Raw genomic sequence first — 21,140 nt, forward strand, 5'->3', positions numbered from 1 at the left:
GAGTACAACCTTGGTGCATCTTCTCCGATAGAGGCAGGTGGGTCGGCCACCCCAGATGTCAGTGTTTCAGTTTGGAGTCATCCATATAAGCTACGGATAGAAAAAATCTACCTGATAGGTTTACTCTGTTGCAGTTCAGTCAGGGCATGATGGGCAAGGGAATGAATTGGATGCTTGGAAAGAAGTAACTAGGGGTTTAATGATTAAGTTTAATTTTTAATTAATCTTTTGTAAGTTTAATTTATCAAATTTTAAATTATGATTTTAGAATTAAGTTAATGTAATTTTCAATTAATCTTTTGTAAGTTTACCTTATCGAATTTTTAGTTGACTTTTGTAAGGTTATTGTATCAAATTTTAAATTATCATCTCAAAAATTGTCAATTGTAATAACTCACACAAGTTAACATATAACTTAATAATACAAACACAACGACCCACATAGATGTTAACTGATAAAATTAACTTAAAAATACAAACATGACGAACCTCAAAAACATTATTTGATAAAATTAACCTAAATATACAAACACAACAACCAACAAAGATCTAGGGACTACTATCATCACCAACTCCATTCAGTCCAGCACACTGAGGACGATATTCGACTATGACCTTGTTTACCACAGAAACGGCATATTCGATGATCACGCATTTCTCGCGAATCCATTTCATTCAGGTATCGGGTTAGTTTGAGACGACCTTTCGACGTTCGCCTTAAGGCAAGATTAGCAACCAATGTCAATCCCGAATAAGCAGGCCATATCTTTTGATCGCCTAATGGCCCGGACTCAAATCTGTAGACATTACAAACATCTATCATCTTGTACACATTATTCACATACAACTGTCAATCAAGACGCTGGTTAGCACAACAAACAATGACATAGAGACATGGTAGTCATTCCACCTGAAAGCGCCCACAATCACACGTCCGATGCGCAAGATCAACTGCCAACACCTTTTCATTAGGCATTTTGCGCACCTCAAATACCTCATTTCATCTATCAAAATGGTGCACAACTATATTTCTAGCACATTGCATATTTACTTATATCCGTTGTTGTGCAAATACATAGTAAGTAAATCCAGCACGCTTGCGATCATGAGCCTCGGCACTCTTCCGTGTAAATAGCTCTTGTAACCGATAATATGTTGCTCGGACGGACGCCAACACAGGGAGATTTTTGGTACACTCGACAAGGTTCGTCGTCATGTGGCTCCATTAATGTCCCTCATCAAATGCCAATACCCAGTTTCTAAGTCCAATGGCATCGCACCATTGAGCATATGCCTCTTCTCGCTCTTGCAACCTCTTATAGTTGATATGATACTCCTCCACCATCCTTGAATACCCTACGTTGACAATTAGTTCTTGCAAGTGTGGGACTTTGAATGCCCTTAAAAAGTTACTACTAATGCGCCTAATACAAAACATCCACCATGCTCTTGGAGGTTGCCAATCACCTCCGAAACGATTTATTGCTACCCGGATTCACTCATGTCGGTCTGAGATTATACCCATATCGTATCTTCTAACAACATGCCTTCATAAATTACTAAGAAAAAAGTGCCACGCGTCAGCGGCCTCTCCCTCCATGAGGTCTAAAGCGATAGGCACAATGTTCTAGTTCCCATCTTGTGCAACAGCAACCAAAAGCGCACCTTTGTATTTTCCATAAAGGTATGTGCCATCAACCTGAACCAGAGGCTTGCAATACTTGAATCTCTAAATACATGGATTGAAACTCCAAAATATGCGGTAAATTATCCTAACACCATCCATCTCCTCACTCCCGTTGTACAGGGGTCGTGTTCTATTTGGACAATTAAGTAAGGTATCTTCTAAACCATGACCGAGAACCACCATGGAAAAACTTGGTAATAATCTTCCCAACCACCGAAAACTTTGACTATGGACTTCTGCTTTGCCAACCAAGCCTTTCGGTAACTGATGGTGTAGTTGAACCTTGATTGGACTTTCGCAATTATAGATTTCACCTTGATGGACGGGTCGGTCTTAACCAATGGCCTTATAGCCTTAGCAACTGTGTCTGAGTTCAACTTAAAATGATCTTGTGAAATTGTTCCTATGGTGAACGTGTGCCTACCATTGTATCTCCGCATTTCCTAACAACCTTTTCTCTGTATCAACCTGGCTCGGATAAGCCAATCGCACCCACGCCCATACGTCTTGTATTTTGCATAGAATATCTGTGGCTCAGACTCATAAACATTGTAGTGGACTTCTTTAGAGTTAGTGTAACTTCTAATTGCTGTGACGAATGACTTTCTAGAACTATATTCCATTCCAATGCTGAACTCCCCGTCCTCAGGATTAGCAACACTATTTAATAAATAATTCAATAATGTCACTGAGAGCCCATAATGAATACTAACATAATCCTGAACTATTTTCTTAGGTTTTTAATTAAATTTCTTATGACTTCTAACAGAATTGAATAAATAATCAAATATTTGAAGTTGAGATAATGTTTTTATGTTTTTAGAAATTTTTGGCCCAAAAAGTAGCAAAAATTAAGGTTATTTCACAAGAAAGGCACAAAGTGTAGCCCAAGAAGCGAGGCCCAAAAAGTGTGGCTCAAGAAAAATGAAGACACACGCACATGAGGCATGCCAACACGCAAAAAAGCACACCCGGTGGAAGCTCCCTGCACCCGGCAGCCTTGTCCCACGCCCAGCGGACCTGTTCCTACACCCGACGGATCCTCCTCAGCCTTGATGCATGCTCGATGGCCTCCATGCAACCTTTGAAGCATGTCCGGCGGATGAAGCCCACGCTTGGCGTATGGTCATCACTGCAAGTGGAATTTTGGGCCTTTTGCTCAATCTTTCACTAATTCAAGCCGAGATTGACTATAATTACAACTCTCAACGTGGAAGATTCAATAAAATAAGGCCCAAACTTAGTTATCCACATTATCAAAATCCTTAATCACATTCAAAACAGTTGAAGATATAGAAGACCAGTTATTAATTCTCTCTAGAAGCATAAAAGATTTGGTTGCCAGAGTTTGAATTAATTTTTTATTTTGAATTTAAAATTGAAGTCTAGGCTAATCTTTCTTTTCGGAAGAGTTTAGTTTTGAATTTGAATTCTGGAATTTAGGGTATAAATAAGTGAGCATAGCTCACAAAGAAGATCATGAAGTTCTCAGACAACTTCTCTTCTTGTTTTTCTTACTTCTTCACGGGTAACTAATTCTCTATCAAATGGTTAGGAGCTCTGTTTATGTTTTCTATGGATAATTAATCTACGTTTATTTTATTTCAAAGTCTTGCATTAATCTATTTCATGATTGAGTTATTTGTTCTTCATTTGGATTAGTAGATCAAAAAGTAAGCTAATTCTTCTTGGATTCTTTTATTATAATTGGAAAATTTGAAATTTGAATCAAAGCTTAAAAACTCTTTCACATGACTATTTGAATTCGGCTAGGAATAGCAGTTCAGTTAGTATGCGACACATACATGATTTTCAATCACTCTAATTTTAAATAAGTGACATATAATTCGGATTAGAACAACTTTTGAAAATTATATTTTCTTTTTAGGTGTAACTAACTAGACAGGACTAACTTGAATACGTGACATATAATTTGACCTAAGGACTATTTTTAAATCTTATTTGAATTTAAAATCAATTTTTGTACTTTATCTCTTGATCAATTAATTGACGCCTAATTAATGCTTACGAAACTGAAGAGCAAAAGAATTGGAAATAAGTTACTAAAGGTTTTGTCGTGAAAGATCTTTGCAAACTTCAAGATAAATAAACAAGATTGGTTTTTCTAAGAGAATAAGCATCTCCAAAGATCTTGACTCTCATCGTTAATGTCTTCTCTCAATTTATCATTCAAGCCCACTATCTGTGGCATCCAAGCATTTAGCATTTAATATTCTCAAGGCTCCCAGTAAGATACTCTCTTGCCCTCTTCAATCAACAATCAGGTTTTATTAATCTAATTAGGTTTTTTAATCAGTAATTTGCTTATTCAAACCTTTAATCCTCGTGTAAACAATATTCACTCACCATGATATTACTTGTGCGATCCGGTGCACTTGCCGGTATCCATGAGTTTCAATTTTCTTGCATCATGTTTTTGGCGCCGTTGCCTAGTATTAATTGAGATTGACAACTGAACGTTTGGTTAAATCCTAACATAGATCTTATTTATTTCTTTTCTTTTATTTTGTTTTTAATTTCTTTATTTTTCTGTTCTTTCTATCTTTTCTTTTACTTTCTTTTTATTTTCTTTCTCTTTCATGTTTTTTTTCTTTTTCCTTATTTTCGTTGTTCTTGATTTTTGTTTGACGTCTCTATTCCCTTTCCTATTCACTATTTTTATCTACATATGTTTACGTTTATTAATCTAAGAAAAATTTAAAATTTAAATCGTATTCCTTATTCCTTTCATTAGTTTAAATTTTTTCTGTAGTTTTCTTAGATTTTCTTTTTCTTTGTCCCTACTTTCTTTTAATGTTCTTTTAGTTCTTTATCCTATTTAAATTACTTTTTTCTCCTCTTTATTCCATAAAGTGCGTTTAATGTTGCTTCCATTATTGTCCTGCATGCAAGAAGGAGGAGATTCAACACTCTAATATGATCCCGAGATAGAGTTAACTCTATTTCAATTAAGTAAGAAAGCAAGAGCCAGGAGACAAGAAGAAGAACAAATGGCAGACGACTAAAACAATGCAAGAAGAACCTTGAAGATTATGACACACCCACCTATGACAGTTGTTGAGACAAAATAGTAAAGCCCATAGTTTAAGCAAATAACTTTGAACTCAAGCCTTCACTCATCCAACTAGTACAAAGAGATCAATTCGGGGGTAGCCCTCAAGAGGATCTGAACATCCACATAGCAAATTTTTTTCAACTGTATAATACTGTGAAAAGTAATAAAATTAACTATGAAGCCATCCGACTAAGACTATTTCCCTTTTCTTTGAGGAGCAGAGCCACATAATGGCTCCAATCACAACCCTTGGGCAGCATCACTTCATGGGAGGATCTAGTTAGTAAATTTCTAATAAATACTTTCCACCTCAAAAGTTGGTCCGGTTAAAGAATGACATCAATTCCTCAAAAGTTAGTCCGGTAAAGGAATGACATCAATTCATTCTCTCACAAGAAGAGTGAGTCACTCTATGAAGCTTGGAAAAGATATAAGGAGAAGCTTAGAAGATGTCCATGTCACGTTTTTTTTCTGAATAGCTTCAAATCCAAACTTTTATGATGGTATTTCTCAAACCTCAAGAGAAACGATTGTTTCATCGGCTAGGAGTTCTCTGCATAGGAAAACACCTGAAGAAGCATTGGGATTAATAGAGACAGTGGCAGCCAACAATTTTATGTATACATCTGAAAGAGCCACTAAAAAGGGTGTAATGGCACTAGATACCATAGATGCTCTCATAGCACAGAGCGAGGCGATGGCCAAACAAATACAGTCCCTCACAAAATAGATCAAGCAGAATCAAGTAGCAGCCATCAAAAGCCAAGCTTCATGCGATATTTGTGGAGGAGAGCATCCAAGTGAACAATGTGATTTATACACTGGGGGCCATTCAATCTATGAGCAAGTAAACTTCATGAGATATTTCTCAAAGGCGGAGAACGATCCTTTTTCAAAAACTTATAATCCTGGTTAGAGAAATCACCCCAGCTTTGGCTGGAGTAACCAAGGACAAAGAAACTTCAACAATTCATATCAACCAACTAATCATCAAAAATCACCTCTTGAGCTTATGGTGGAGAAACTATCTCAAGCTACTGAGGCCTTCATGCAAGAATCAAGGGCAATTTCCAAAAACCAATAAGCTTCCAGAAGAAACCTAGAGGTAGCAAGTAGAACAGATGGCCAAGCAACTAGTAGAAAGGGGCACCACTTCCCTTCCTAGTGACACTATACCAAATCCTAGAGAAGAATGTAAGGCCATCTCCTTAAGAAGTGGAACAGTGATCAATAAAGTACTCCCTAAGGAGAATAAAAAGACAATAGAATACCCTCCAAAGGAACAAAGGGAAGAGAACTTAGAGGAAGCTCCCACATCAACAGAAATAAAAAAAGATAGAGTGAAAATCTATGAATCAAGAATCCCATATCTTCAGAGGCTCAAGAAGCAAGATCAAGAGAAAAACTTTTCAAAATTCTTAGAAGTATTCAAGAAGTCACAAATCAACATTCTGTTTGCTAAGGCACTTGAGCAAATGACTCTTTATACCAAATTTCTGATAGAAATGTTGTCCAAGAAAAGATCCCTTCAAGAAGATGAGAAAAAAATTCTCACCAAGGAATGCAGTGCTATCATTCAAAGGAAACTACCACAAAATTAAAGGATCTTGGAAGTTTTTAGATCCCTTGTACTATTGGAGACATCACTATTGATAAAGTTCTTTGTGACTTAGGAGCTAGCATCAATCAAATGCCCCTATATGACCATTGATTTGGTTGATAACCTAGTCTAAGAAGTTGTGGACAGAGGAATCCTTGAAGACCCTTTATATTCCAAAGCTAAAGAAGAATTGGACAATACATAGCTCATAAAAGATGATGCTGGGAGAAGCTGTGAGATACCCTAGCCACCAACCTAAGAGATTCAATGTCAAGATAGTGATGATAAAGAAGCACTTGTTGGGAGGCAATCCAACTACAGTTAGTATTTTCTTTCCCATTTTTGTTTAAGAGGTCTTAGTCATCATCATCTTCTTTTTCCCATTAACCTTCCTCTGTTGCATACATATTTTCATTCTTTTGATTTATGTTTACTAAAAACAAAAACCACGTTTAGGTTATATCTTGTCCTTTTTTTTCTTCATGCATGTATGCTTCTATCCGTAATTTACACCTGTTAGCAAAATTCTGTAAATCTCTAAGTTTGGTGTCAACCCTCAAGTTTGGTGTTGGTAACACCAAGGATCATAAAGAACTGACACAAGAAGCAGTGATGATAATTGAATAGACTTGGATAAGACCAGAATAAGATAAATTCTTACTATTGGTGGTTAGTTATTTTCTTTTTTCTTTATTTTTATTTTCTGTTTTAGACTTCCTTGTTTTTCTCTCCCTGCATACATAGCATATTCTATCTTTTCTTATCTTAAACTTAAACTTTGAATGTTTGTTCTTCTAGTAACTATTTTTATAGAGGATATCTTAATAAAGAAGGAATTGAATAATAAATAATTCAAAAACAAACAGTGGAGATGCTTACATATAGGTGGTTACATTTGAAGAAATTTGAAATGCTTGAATCTTGAAGAAATAGAAAAAGAATCTTCAAGAACAGAAAATTAAAGAAGTATTATGAGATTTTGATCATTAATTCCTTGGAGCAGTGAAAAAAAAGAGAGATTGGAAAAGATAAAAAATCAAAGGTTCTAAAGCTCTGAGCACTAATGATTAGGATCTAATTATGTGCCTGTAGTGTTTTTGTTCTAAGGATAAACTTGGGTCAGAAAATCTAAGGGATGCTTTATCACCCGATAACCTGGGCCAACTTAACTGGAATTATCTATTGAAAGTCCGTTTAAGAAAATGCCTTAAGACAATATTTAGAAGTCCAAAGAGATTCTGGGCATCGATGTCTGAATAAAAACCCTAGTTATGTGCTTGTGGGGGGAGTGTGCCAAATAAAAACCCACTAAAAGTGGCATTGCAACAAAACCCTAAGAGTCAAAATCTCGCAAAAATCTTTCCCCTTATTCAAACAATAAGTAAATGCTCTCAAGTCATACAAATTCAAAACAAATCTCATAATACCATTTGAATTTCAGTTTTTGAAAATTCCTAATCCTAAGTACGCAAGATTCATGAAGGATAAAATAAGCCAAGTGTAATCACAAATAATTATCATAAATCCCACTTTTGTTTTTTATCTTAAAAGCTTTTCAAATTTTTTTCATTAAGCTAAACACTATTATCGTTCTTTTTGCTTGAGAACAAACAAAGTTTTAAGTTTGGTGTTGTGATGACATATCATCATAAGTAATTCTTAGAGTCCTTTTTCATTTATTTTCTAAGATTTTTAATTAAATTTCTTATTATTTCTAATAAAATTTAATAAATAATCAAATATTTAGAGTTAGGATAGTGTTTTTATGTTTTTAAAAATTTTCGGCCCAAAAATAGAAAAAATCAAGGTTATTTCACAAGAAAGGCACAAAGCGTAGCCCAAAAAGCGTGGCCCAAGAAGCGTGTCTCAAGAAAAATGAAGACACATGCATAGAAGGCACGCCAACACACAAAGAAGCACGCTTGGTAGAAGCTCCCTGCGGCTGACGGCCTTGACCCACGCCCGGCAGACTTGTTCATGCGCTCTGCGAATCTTCTCCAGTTTAATGCACGCCCTACGGCCTCCAAGTAACCTTTGAAGAACGCCCAACGCATGAAGCACACGCCTGGCGTATGGCCATTGCTGCAAGTGAAATTTTGGGCTTTTTGCTCAATCTTTCACTAATTCAAGCCCAGATTAATTATAATTACAACTCTCGACGTCTAAGATTCAACAAATTAAGGCCCAAACTTAATTATCCACATTATTAAAAGCCTTAATCACATTTAGAAGAGTTGAAGATCTACAAGATCAGTTATTAATTCTCTCTAGAAGCATAAAAGATTTGGTTGTTAGAGTTTGAATAAAATTTTCGTTTTGAATTTGAAATTGAAGTCAGTAGCATATCTTTCTCTCCAGAAAATAAGTAGTTATCTTATCTCTCTCTCTCTCTCAAGGATAAGATTAGTTTAGTTTTGAATTTGAATTCTAGAATTTAGGCTATAAATAAGTGAGCATAGCTCACAGAGAAGATCATGAAGTCCTCGGACTACTTCTCTTCTTCTTGTTTTTCTTACTTCTTCATGGGTAATTAACTCTCTGTCAAAGGGTTAGGAGCTATGTTTATGTTTTCTATGGATAATTAATCTGCGCTTATTTTATTTTGAAGTCTTGCATTGATCTATTTGATGATTGAGTTATTCGTCCTTCATTCGAATTAGTGAATGAATTAGTGGATCAAAAAGTAAGCTAATTCTTCTTGGATTCTTTTATTATAATTAGAAATTTTGATATTTGAATCAAAGCTTAAAAACTCTTTCACATAACTATTTGAATTCGGCTAGGAATAGCAGTTTAATTAGTGTGTGACACATACATGATTTTTAATCACTCTAATTTTGAATAAGTAATGTATAATTCGGATCAGAACAACTTTTGAAAATTATATTTTCTTTTAAGGTTTAACTGGACATAATTAATTTGAATACGTGACATATAATTCGACCTAAGAACCACTTTTAAATCTTATTTGAAATTAAAATAATTTTTTTGTGCTTAATCTCTTAATTAATTAATTGATGCCTAATTAATGCTTGAGAAATTGAGGAGGCAATGAATTAGAAATCAATTACTAAAGGTTTTGTCGTGAAAGATCTTTGCAAACTTCAAAATAAATAAACAAGATTGGTTTTCTTAAGAGTATAAGCATCTCCAAAGCTCTTAATTCTCATCATCACTGTCTTCTCTCAATTTATCATTCAAGCTCATTATCTGTGGCATCCAAGCATTTAGCATTCAAGATTCTCAAGACTCCTAGCAAGATACTCTCTTGCCCTGTTTGATCATCAATCAAGTTTTATTAATCTAATTAGGATTTTTAATCTAAAATTTAGTTGTTCAAACCTTTAATTCTCTTCTTATTTGAGAATACAATTGGAATACGTAATAAAGCTAGTATATTTATTAAACCTGCACAAATCTAACTTCCGTTGCTATAGCTAGCCATATATCTAGTATCCAGATTAGATACATGTCTCTTCCTTTTATAGCAGTCCTATTTATTCGGTACAGAGCATGTCGTAGTCAATTTTTCAATTTCTATTGAATTTATTTTTTTAAAAAAAACTTCTTTTTGTACGATCCGATATACTTGTCGATATCCGTAAACTTCAATTTTCGCTCGTCAAACTTCTTATCAAACATATTAGAATTCTAATTAATCTCCTATCATGTTATAAATTAAACTAAATTAAATTTTGCTCGAACTATATAATTCTTTGACATACTCTAACATATAACACAACTAACATTAAAATAAATATAATACAATTCACTCTAGCTAACATTATAATCTTCTTTAAACTAACTATGTAATCATGATACAGTAAGTAAAATTACTTTAAAACTAAAATAAAATAACATTGTATGAAATAAACTTTAACAGAAATAGAAAGACATAATTACTTGAAAATAAAGAGTACTAAACACAGAAGAATCAGATGTTGTAGAAACAAAAAATTTAACTAAAATTTAATATAATTTTCAAAGAAGAAGAAGAGAAGAAAAAAGAGTAAAAAGATGAAAAAGTGAAAATTGAATAGTAACTACAGTTTATATAGGATCGCAAACCGTCCTCAAGTTCGCCAAAGAATAGGCAAATTTCCCATTAAATACTAAGTTCGCCGAGGAATAGACAAATTTATTGAAACTCATAAAATTTGCCGCGCTGAGCGGCAAACTTGCAAGTAGCCCAAAATAAAAACATATCCTCATATATCATGTTTATTTTATTTGTTTGGGAAAATAATATTTTTTTATTTTTTTTCAGAAAAAAATCCATCACAAATGTATGAGAACCTCCAGCAACTCTATTCTATTCCTGATTAATAATAACAATAATTCTTGATGGCCCTTGACCCCTCTTTGTACTTTTTTGTTCCCAAGTCACGGTTCTATTACGGCTTCTTAACATCCATAATTCTATTTCGGTATAAGGAATGAGACAGCCATTTAATTTCTCATGTGTCATAATAAGATATTTTAAAAGGATTTTAATTTACTTCATTTATTTATTTGTGATGAAGAAAAACTTAAGAATTTCATCCACATATATCATTTTATTGTTAATCGTATGAAAAGAAACTCCACCAGAATTATTATTGTTACTAGTGTTCCAATTTGTTGGATGATTGTATTATTAAATCTAATTTAGAAAGCATGTAATGTATATAATTAATTAGAAAAAAAATTACAAAACTTGGTTAAGAAGTACTAAATTATGGTTGAAATACAAATATCTTTTGTTCAAATCTTTTCGATGAAATATTTTAATTAAAACTCAAACTTAAAAAAAAGCATCTTTAGTGTATTTGAAAAATTATTAAATTGTGACAAAAATACTAAAAAAACTAGTTATCAACTAATTTTTAAATACTATAAATATGTATTATTTCTAAAAAAAATGTGTATTCTTTAAAATGTACCAAAAGGAGGATGTATATATAGATTATTATAAAGCATAGTAATCAAATACAGGACTTCATGATAGAACTAGATAAGCTTCATCATTATTTGTCATACATGACAAGGAAGAACATTTTTAGTCCATGGAAATCAAAAGTAATTATATTATATTCTCCGTGATATGCTCTCGAATTTTGAGAATATGCTCTTGCATTAGTGATTATTTTATGAAAATAAATGAAAAAAAAAATCAACAATTATTCTAACTTCCAAGTTCCAACCACCGACCCCCGCTTTTCCCTGGTTTGAAAATGTTTAATAGGGATAACAGATACCACAAGAAGACACAGTCACATTTAAAATATTAATCACGCAAGTTACTTGAAATTATTAAGAAGTCCCAGAGAAACTGCAAGGTTAAATGTATTATAAGCAAGAGATAGAGTAGTCAACTTTATATTTTTTTCTTCAATGATTAGTTGTTTAAGCCGGCTAAGAAAATTTAATTATTGGTCTCTTTTTGTATTCTCATTTCACACCTTAAAACAAACGTACCTAAGTTTTAACCAGTTTTAATCAATTTGAGTACAGACAAGATCTGTTGAAATTCCTGCTCAAATTGTAACATTCTGCACAATTACACAAATGATGCAGCTTTTTTTCTTCAGATATATTGAAAAAACAAAAGGAAAAAAGAAAACAAGAAAATTTATATGTTTTATTATTGTCAAAATTTTTATACTTATAGTATTCTTATCCTTATTGCAATAATTTGTTAAAATTCTAGCACACCCCCAAAAAAGAAAGATAATAGGTGGTATTAGCCGGCAGAATAATTTTTAACCAAAACCATGTTCAAATTTCTAAACAACAGATTGAAAGTACTAATTCATAACTACAATTAAACATCTTGTATTGAAAGCTTTTAAGCCTTTTTCTTTTCTCTTAATTTTATTTCTGTTCCCATCTGCTTAATTTTTAGCCAATCAAAATACATCATTCATTCATTTCCCCTTTTCTGTTGTCTCTTTTCTTCTTCTTCTTCCATCGTCATGATCCAGCTGCCAGAGTAGAGAAGCAACTCTCAGACCTAGAAAGTTCTCTGCCACTTTTGTTGTTATTAGTAGTAGGACTAGTTGGCATGGATCTTACTCTTGTTGGAGAATTCTCAAGACTCTTCCTAAGAATCTGTCTCATAGCAGAGATCAAATGCACGGTTGGGTTAGTTGGAGGCCCTGAAGTGATGAACTTCTTGCAGAAATTCATGTGTTTAATCATGGCTTCTTCGGTGCTTAGGAGCCTCTCAGACCTCACAATCTCGTCCTTCACGGCTTCGCCACACAAACCGCAAACCCATTTTCCGTGGTAACGCTCCCTGATTCGTTCTATGTACCCGATTGTGCACTCTTCTCTTAGTCCGCAGCAGTCGCATATGGCGAATTCCACTTCGGATACTATGCTCGCTGCTGATTGAGTTTCTGCCGGTGCTGCTATCACCATCGGATCACTGATCATTGTCGCAGACATCGTTGCCAACCACCCTATGCATGCACATAGAAAAAAAAAAGAAACAATTCATTCGGAACTTATTAACATCTTCCCTTTAAGAAAATTATTCATCTGAGTTCGACTATTTTACGTATACACTATATGTTGAAATATATATAAATATATTGATAACTGATTTTAATGGTTGATTTTAATATACAAACAGTATTTTTTATATCAGTTATGTATAGATTTTATGATTGAGATCAATTACTAAAACCACCGAAACACCATTATTCTTAGAATACTTGAAACGTTTTCTATAGTTTTCTCAAGATTAAACAAACACCGCGTACTAGTAATTCACGTGAACAGAAATATTTATTGGCAATTCAGTCATGAAAACAGTGTATATATTGTTTTAGTAAATAAACAAAGCCCAGAGATTGAAAATAGTTTCTGCTACAATGCAACATAAAGCAAGCGTACGAACTAAAGGAAAGGCAAAAGAAGAAGCTGAGAAGTAAAAGAAAAGATTCAAAATGAAAGTTGATGAAGAAGAATTACCGCAGAAGCAGATTAAAAAAAACAGAAGTTCAAATCCTCTTATTTATATTTTCTCTGCTTCTGGTTGCTGGGTATTTTTCTCCTCTTATCTCTCTTTCTCCCACTCTCCTTCCTCAATTTTTTCTTCCTCTGTTAACAAAATCCCAGACATGAAAACCATTTCAGAGATACTTAATTAAACTCCCCCAATCAAGAAACGCCGCCCCCCTCTCTTCCTTCCTTCAAGAGACAAACAAAATTCTCTTCCTTCCTTTCTTTTCTGAATGAAGATAATAAGAGATTGCTTTTTGTTTCTTCACGGGATCCTGCACTAAAGTATAATATATTTGAACAGTGGAATGGGGATGGAGAGAAGGGAAGTAGTGGTTTGTTTGTAGAGAGAGAAATGTAGTAAGAGAAAGAGGAGCAATGATTGAGGCTGCAAAGAAGGAGGTGGAGTATATGATATTATTATAATCCACATTGGCAAAATGTTGTTTTCTTGAATATGTGGAGTTTGGCATTCCATGATTGGATTGCCAGCTAAGCATTATGATACCGTGAGCCTATTCTTAGCCAATATGTGCTGTTTTGATCCTTTGGATATATTATTTCACAAGGAATTGATGCCTGAACTACTTCATTTCACACACCTACCATATACCATAAAATGACAAAATTCAATAGTATAGAAAGGGGATAAAAAAAAGTTTTCGGTGGAGTGATAATTAGATTTTTAAAGATTTTAACATGTGATTAATTAATTTTTTTAAATGTATCAATTAAATTTTTTAAGATAATAAATAGTAAATATGTATATTCTTTTGTTAATAGATAGTATGAAACGAAACAGAATTAATTCATATATTTTGTTATTTATATTGGTGTATGTCTAGTTGTTATAGTTGAGTATAAAAATAATGTAATTTTAGACCATAAAATATTTATTATTTTTTGAGTTTTTATATAATTTTTATCAAATATTTTCTATTTAACGAATCCTACTAAAACAGATGAAATTTTGCTCCAAAAATTATTATTTAGATAACAATCTTTTGTAAATAGATACATCACAGTAGTTAATAGTACATATAAATATTATTGTTAAATTTTACGTGATGAATTAATTAAAAAAATATAACGTATTCACCATTTGTTATTGTGGAAGACCAAATTAGTACTAAAGTTTAAGAGCAATGCTAGGGGGCCAGCAATTTTTGTGATTGTTAGCCATCAACTAGCCATCAATGATGATTTGATGGTGTGAGATTAGTGTGAGATTTCATCCAATGGCTCATCTTCTTCTGCTGGTTACATGCTGGCCAAAATTCAATAAAACTGCTGGCCCCTAGACTTTTCCAAAGTTTAATTAGTAAAACTTTTTTCTTTTTAAAAGTAGTTTATAAAAACTAATTTTTAAAAGTTAGTTTTTCAAAAGTTATACCATCTGTATTTGATAAACTAAATTAAAAATGGCTTTTAATAAGTACGAGTAACAACAAGTGCGTTTAGTAAATAGTTTTTAAAATTTAAAAACACTATAATAGACATTAATGTAAAAATTAAATTAAAATAGTAATAATGTATAAGGTTATATTAGACGTTTTAATTTTGATAAGTACAAACCAACTTTAAAAAATTCTTCCTTAAGTGCTTTCAAAAGAACTTCTAATTTTTAAAAGCAACAAATACAAGTATAAAAATTTTTTTATTTACCAAATATAAAATGAGATATTTATACTTTTAAAAAACGCAAACACTTTTTAAAAAAATTTATCAAATTAAACTTAATTAATCTAAAATTAAAATATTGAGTATCTAATTATCACCTTATTCCAAAATTTATAACTCTCTTTTCCTTACACAATTCTGTCCCAAATTTTAATATTTCTCTGTTTCAAGTTCTACATCCTTTTTCATCTTCACCCATTAATCTTTCTATTTTATTCCCTAACTTCTATAACTACTTCCTCTTGAAACTTTTCAATTTGAGTATTATCATCGTAACTCATGTTTGAATACCACTTCTCATAGAATGATAGAAACTCCTTCCATCACTCTCTTCTTGTCAATGCTCATCCCAATTTTCTCACATAACAGTAAAGCATCTAATACGGCATTGAAGAGCAATGCTTTCTGAGATATATTTTTATTAGTGATAATGCTTTTTAATATCAATTCAATTAGGTATCCTTTAAAAATGATACAATATTTAGTCTTTTATTATAATAATTTAAAAAAATTAAAACAAACACATCTAAAAATTATGAATAGATTTAGTGTCTTTTTAAAATTAAATACGCATTCAAAATATAAACTAAATAAAACTGAAATTTAAAAATTTTAAATTTCTGTTTCAGATTTAATATATTTAATTATTAATATACTATAATTTAAATACATATCTAAAAATCAAATTATTCAAATTCAAAATGTTGATTTTAAAATTATAAAATAAACCTTAAACCATCTAATTATTAACTAAATTCGTACAAAACACTCAAAGAAACAGAAAAGTCACGTTCATCGAAAACCAGAGGCGCACATGAAAAACTTAGAGGCGCACATCGAGAAGTCATCACCGCATACTCGATACCACTAGACATCTCACGTACCTCAAAGATCTCATTTTGCCTGTCAAATAGGTTAACCTGGATGTTTCCTGCTGCTTACTGATTTGATTGCAGTTTGTTGCTAGCATATTCAGAAAATACATGTCCTGCATTCCTTCGAACCTCAACCTTAGCCCTCTTCCTAGTGACAACTCATTTAGTCTGTAAAAAGTTGCCTTTCCAAATGACGTGATAGGAAGATTTCGTGCTCTCTTCAGTACTCCGTTGATGCACTCCACTAGGTTTGTGGTCATATGATCCCAACAGTATCCATTATCAAATGCCAAAGCAAATTGCTATTATGGGATTCGATCAAGCCATCGTGTGTAAGCCTCACCACGTTCACGTAATCTTGCATACTGCACATTAAATTCATGCACAATCCTACAATAGCCTGTAAATAACCAAGAAAACAAAATCAATAAGATGGATATTATATGCCTTGTAAAAACAAATACGCCGTAGTTTCACAATAATCTACGTACGCATGTTGACTATCAGCTTCTGTAAATATGGTGCCTTAAAATTCCTCAAAAAGTTGGATGCTATGTGCCTAACACAAAACATTTGGGTAGTTCTTGGAGGTTCTCATGATCCATTACTACGAGCTATTGCTGAGGTAATAGAGTCGTGACGATCAGAGATAAGTCCAACACCATCTCGAGTCACGACATGTGTGCACAAATGAGTAAGAAAGAAGTGCCATGCATCAGAAGTCTCACCCTCAACAAAGACAAATGCAAGAAGCACAATATTACCATTGCCATCCTGAGAAACTGCAACTAATAGAGCTCCTTTATATTTCCCGTATAGATGTGTCCCATCTACCTGTATGATTGGCTTGCAGCTCCTAAATGCTCTGATGCAAGAATAAAAGCTCCAAAATACCCGCATCAGTATCCTTACATCCTGGACTATCTCATCCCATTGGTATGCTGGTGCAGTTTCAATCTCGACTACTGCTGATGGATCTTTTTGTACCATTGCTTCAAACCACGACAGCAAAGCTTCATAAGAAGCTTTCTAAACACCAAAAAGGTTCGCAATTACCTTTTGCTTCGTGAGCCATGCTTTGCGGTAATTTGTCGTATAATTGAATTTTGACTGCACTTCAGTAATCACAGATTTCACTTTCAAAGATGGATCAGCTTCAACCAATGGCTTTATCACCTCTGCAATCATGTCTGAATTTATCTTGACATGATCTTGAGAAATTTTAGTTCTAGTACATGTGTGACTACCATTGTATCGCCTTATAACCCAACAAAACTTTCTCTTAATAAGACTAGCCCTAATAAGCCAATCGCAACTTGTTCCGTATTGTACACACTTAGCATAAAAAGTGGTTGGCGTAGATTCACACACCCGGTAATCTACTCTCCTGCGAATGGTATAATCTTTAATTATTGCAATAACAGTCTCTCTAGAACTAAATTCTATGCTAATAACAAATTCACCGTATGAAACAACAACAAGATCTACAGCAATAACAACAAGAAATAATTCTAACTATTGCTTTATGATTCAATAATAATAATAATAATAATAATAATAATAATAATAATAATAATAATAATAATAATAATAATAATAATAATAATAATAATAATAATAACTGCTTACTTGAACTAATATATTCAGAAAATTCTGGTGCATTCATAGCGTCTACATCCAAGGCATGCATGAAAGAAGGCTCTCTAGATGGATATTGGCTCGCCAGTGCATTTGCCGCATCTGCTACGTTAGACTCAACTATTATATCATCTTCACCCACTTCTTCAGTTGGACCAATAATATGGTAAGTGCCCTCAAATTCCTCTTCGCTTTCACTGTTATAAACTGTTCAGTCGATGTTAGCCTCCGATAAATCAACCTCAACTAATTCTTCAAACTCAACATACAATTCGAGAACAGACACTTGTGTCCGTGTTTGTTGGTAGATTGAAAACATTCCTTACATACTTCCTTCGTCAACCACATGCATTATTTGAAACTGAACGAAACCACCGAACACTAAAATAGGTTGTCTATAAAAAATATTTACGACTCTCTTTAACACTTTATTATCACCACATTGACAAAGTATACTCTTAAATTCCTCATATGTTATTGCAAAAGGAATAACAATATCACGTGGATTCTCACAAACAAAACTCACACCCTCAGATGTTTGGGAAAAGATTTGACCATTATAATACATTTTTAAACTAATACCTCTCTCTATTTTTTTACTCTTACATTCTCAAAAAAATAAAACACTCTCACACTCAATCAACCTAATACCGTTCCTCCTTTTATAATACTTCAATTATAATTTTTATTTACGGAAAGACAATACGCAATTTGCGGATTCACAATACACAGTTTGTGTCTTTACAATTTATAATTTGTGGATTGATAATACGCAGTCTGTGTATTGACAATACGCAGACTGTGTATTATCCCTTTAATATTAAATAATACAATACGCTTTTTATGTATTGTTGTATAAATATTATAAAAATACAATCCATTTTTTGTGTATTATCTTTATGACTGTGTTATCAGAATTTACTCGTGACAATTCGCCCTCTGCAAATCGTACTGCCGCCACAATTTTACAAAACATCCTCACTTCTAATATTGAGGTATTACACCAAATCTTTTACAATAACTAAAAAAATGAACCACTCATCGGGGCAACTATTTTTTATAAATTTTCTTCTCATTTCACATATTTGTATTGCATGTGTGGGATCTCAAAAGGATTGTGCGACGTAATTTACTTCTTACTAAGAGTTCCCATGTATTATGGGTATTTAGTTTCTTTACTTTCTGACCTATCCAAGGAATTTATTGAACTTTGTTATTATATTCAATAATACTGTATTCACGTGTGTTACCTTAGGTTATTGGAATATATTGACATTTCATTCGTCCATGAAACAAATTAATAGACAGTGTTTGATCATTCAACAGCTTGAAATAAGTTGAAATAAGGTTATTATACTCGCGAGTTTAAGTAAATTTGTGAAACTCACTTAAACTCAATTCATAAACTCAGGCCATAAATTTGTTCAGATTTATTTGTTATAAATTTATTTATTTCAAAAAATATATATTATATATAAGATATATATTTACTCAAATTTAAGTGTTTATAATTAATAATTTCACTGTAAAATTAAACACAAAAAATTAAAATAATAATACAAATTATAATAAGTATATTTAAATCCTTTACAATTATACAATAAAGATAAAAATACAAGCACAAAACAAAAACAAGACTCGAATCATGGGCAGAAACAAAAGTTCAGAAGCAGATGCAGTACATATTAGAAAATAATTATTTCTTAATTTATTTATGAACAATACATATATTAATTATAATCATAAATTAAATTATTTCACATTAAATGACTTATATAACAGTGATTTCATTTATTGTCATAAATATTAAATTAAATAAATTATTATTATTTTTTATTTAAAATTAAATGAAATTAAAACTAGAGATATTATTTTATTTAAAATTTAGGGTTTAATAGATGTGACACTAAAATATAAATAGTGATTTTAAAATTTTGGTTTTTAACCCCTCAAAATCACATCCAGAGTCTTTTTTCTATCAAAAGAGTTGTAATTCAGTTTTGTTTTATTACAGATATACAAAATTTTGGTTGAGAAAGATAAAAAAATTAATTTATCTCAATTATACTTACAAATTTAAATATATTTTTAGGTTCTCGGTTTTTTTTTGTGTTTGCTACGGTACGATGATAAATTCATACGTACCGATACGTTTAAAATATGGACAAATAATAACAAGCTACGTGAAATTTATTTTCCACATCAATATTTAATTTTTGTTTTTTTAAATATATATTATATCACCACTTTTACTAATACATCCATTTAATTGAATAAAAATAAAAAAATATTTTTTATTTAATTTTACAAAAGTATTAAACATTCTTCTTTTATTTGATTAAACAAAAATATCCTTTTAAATTAACGAAATTTTAAAATTCAATTAATTCTAATTTTATAGTTTTAAATAATTTAAACAACAAAACAAAAACATATTAAAAAAATAAAAAATCAAAATTTTTTCATCTTCTCTAATTTCTCTAATTATTCGTGCCCCCTCTAAATAAAACATATAACAAAAAAAACAAAAAATCAATCGCTCTTTATCTTTTTCAATTATCCATCTGAAGTAAAACAGTGAAAGTCTCAAACCAAAATCCTAGGTTGTTTGCCACCGACGTGCTCCCCGAGATTCTAAGGCCAAAACCGCAAATTCAACCAATTCTTCCTTCTCTGCTTCCAAATGGGTCCTTCATTCTGACCCAAAAATCCAATCTTTTGTTAACCCTGATGCAATCAACTCTCTTCGAGCTTATGTTTTGTTGTCTCAGGTCACGTTTGGTCTCAAAAGGTGGAATTTTTAATTCAGGTGCCCTTTAATTTTACTAGCTTATGTGAAAGAAGGGAATTTGCGGTCAATTATGATATAATTTTAGTTGCATAAAGTTATTTTTTGAGTTTGAAGTCTTAAAGGTTTAAATTTGATTTTCCTAAAACCCTTTAACCATACTAGTTTATGTGAAAAATTTAAGGGAAATTTGTAGCTAGTTATTATAATTTTAATTGCATAAGGTTCTGCATTTGGTTAAAGAATTTAGGATTTTATTTTGGGATTTTCACTATTTTATTTCAGAGGGGTAATTAGAGAAGATAAAGAACAATTAAATTTTTATTTTTTTGATATGTTTTGCTTAAAGGGGACACGAATAATTAGAGAAATTGGAGAAGATGAAGAAATTTTGATTATTTGTTTTTTTTAATATATTTTTGTTTTGTTGTTTAAATTATTTGAAACTATAAAATTAGGATTAATTGAATTCTAAAATTTTGTTAATTTAAAAGAATATTTTTGTTTAATCAAATAAGAGAAGGATATTTAAGACTTTTTATAAAATTAAATAAAAAACATTTTTTTATTTTTATTTAATTAAATGGGTGTATTAGTAAAAGTGGTGATATAATATATATTTAAAAAAAACAAAAATTAAATGTTGATGTGAAAAATAAATTTCACGTGGATTGTTATTATTTGTCCATATTTTAAATGTATTGGTTATATGAATTTATCATCGTACCGTAGCAAACACTTTTTTTAATGATTTAACGGTGTTAGAGTTAAAAAATTTTAAGAATTTTCAACAGTACAACCAAAACGTC

At 31.8% G+C, this 21,140-nt stretch overlaps 2 protein-coding genes across 2 annotated transcripts; both read right to left on the reverse strand.

The window, feature by feature from the left end:
* Window positions 1-1,627: 1,627 nt before the first annotated feature.
* LOC130949215 (uncharacterized) lies at window positions 1,628-2,127 on the reverse strand. Its single transcript, XM_057878000.1, has 2 exons — window positions 1,879-2,127; window positions 1,628-1,729 (listed from the first exon to the last, which is right to left on the reverse strand). Exons 1-2 carry the CDS (start codon window positions 2,125-2,127, stop codon window positions 1,628-1,630), a joined length of 351 nt encoding a protein of 116 aa, XP_057733983.1.
* Window positions 2,128-12,065: 9,938 nt separating this feature from the next.
* On the reverse strand, window positions 12,066-13,754 carry LOC130950865 (uncharacterized). The gene is made up of 2 exons (XM_057879462.1): window positions 13,321-13,754; window positions 12,066-12,806 (listed from the first exon to the last, which is right to left on the reverse strand). Exon 2 carries the CDS (start codon window positions 12,790-12,792, stop codon window positions 12,316-12,318), a length of 477 nt encoding a protein of 158 aa, XP_057735445.1. The 5' UTR covers window positions 12,793-12,806; window positions 13,321-13,754; the 3' UTR covers window positions 12,066-12,315.
* Between the last annotated feature and the right edge of the window lie 7,386 nt (window positions 13,755-21,140).

The sequence above is a fragment of the Arachis stenosperma genome, chromosome 9 (genome assembly GCF_014773155.1).
Source record: "Arachis stenosperma cultivar V10309 chromosome 9, arast.V10309.gnm1.PFL2, whole genome shotgun sequence".
Taxonomy (NCBI): domain Eukaryota; kingdom Viridiplantae; phylum Streptophyta; class Magnoliopsida; order Fabales; family Fabaceae; genus Arachis; species Arachis stenosperma.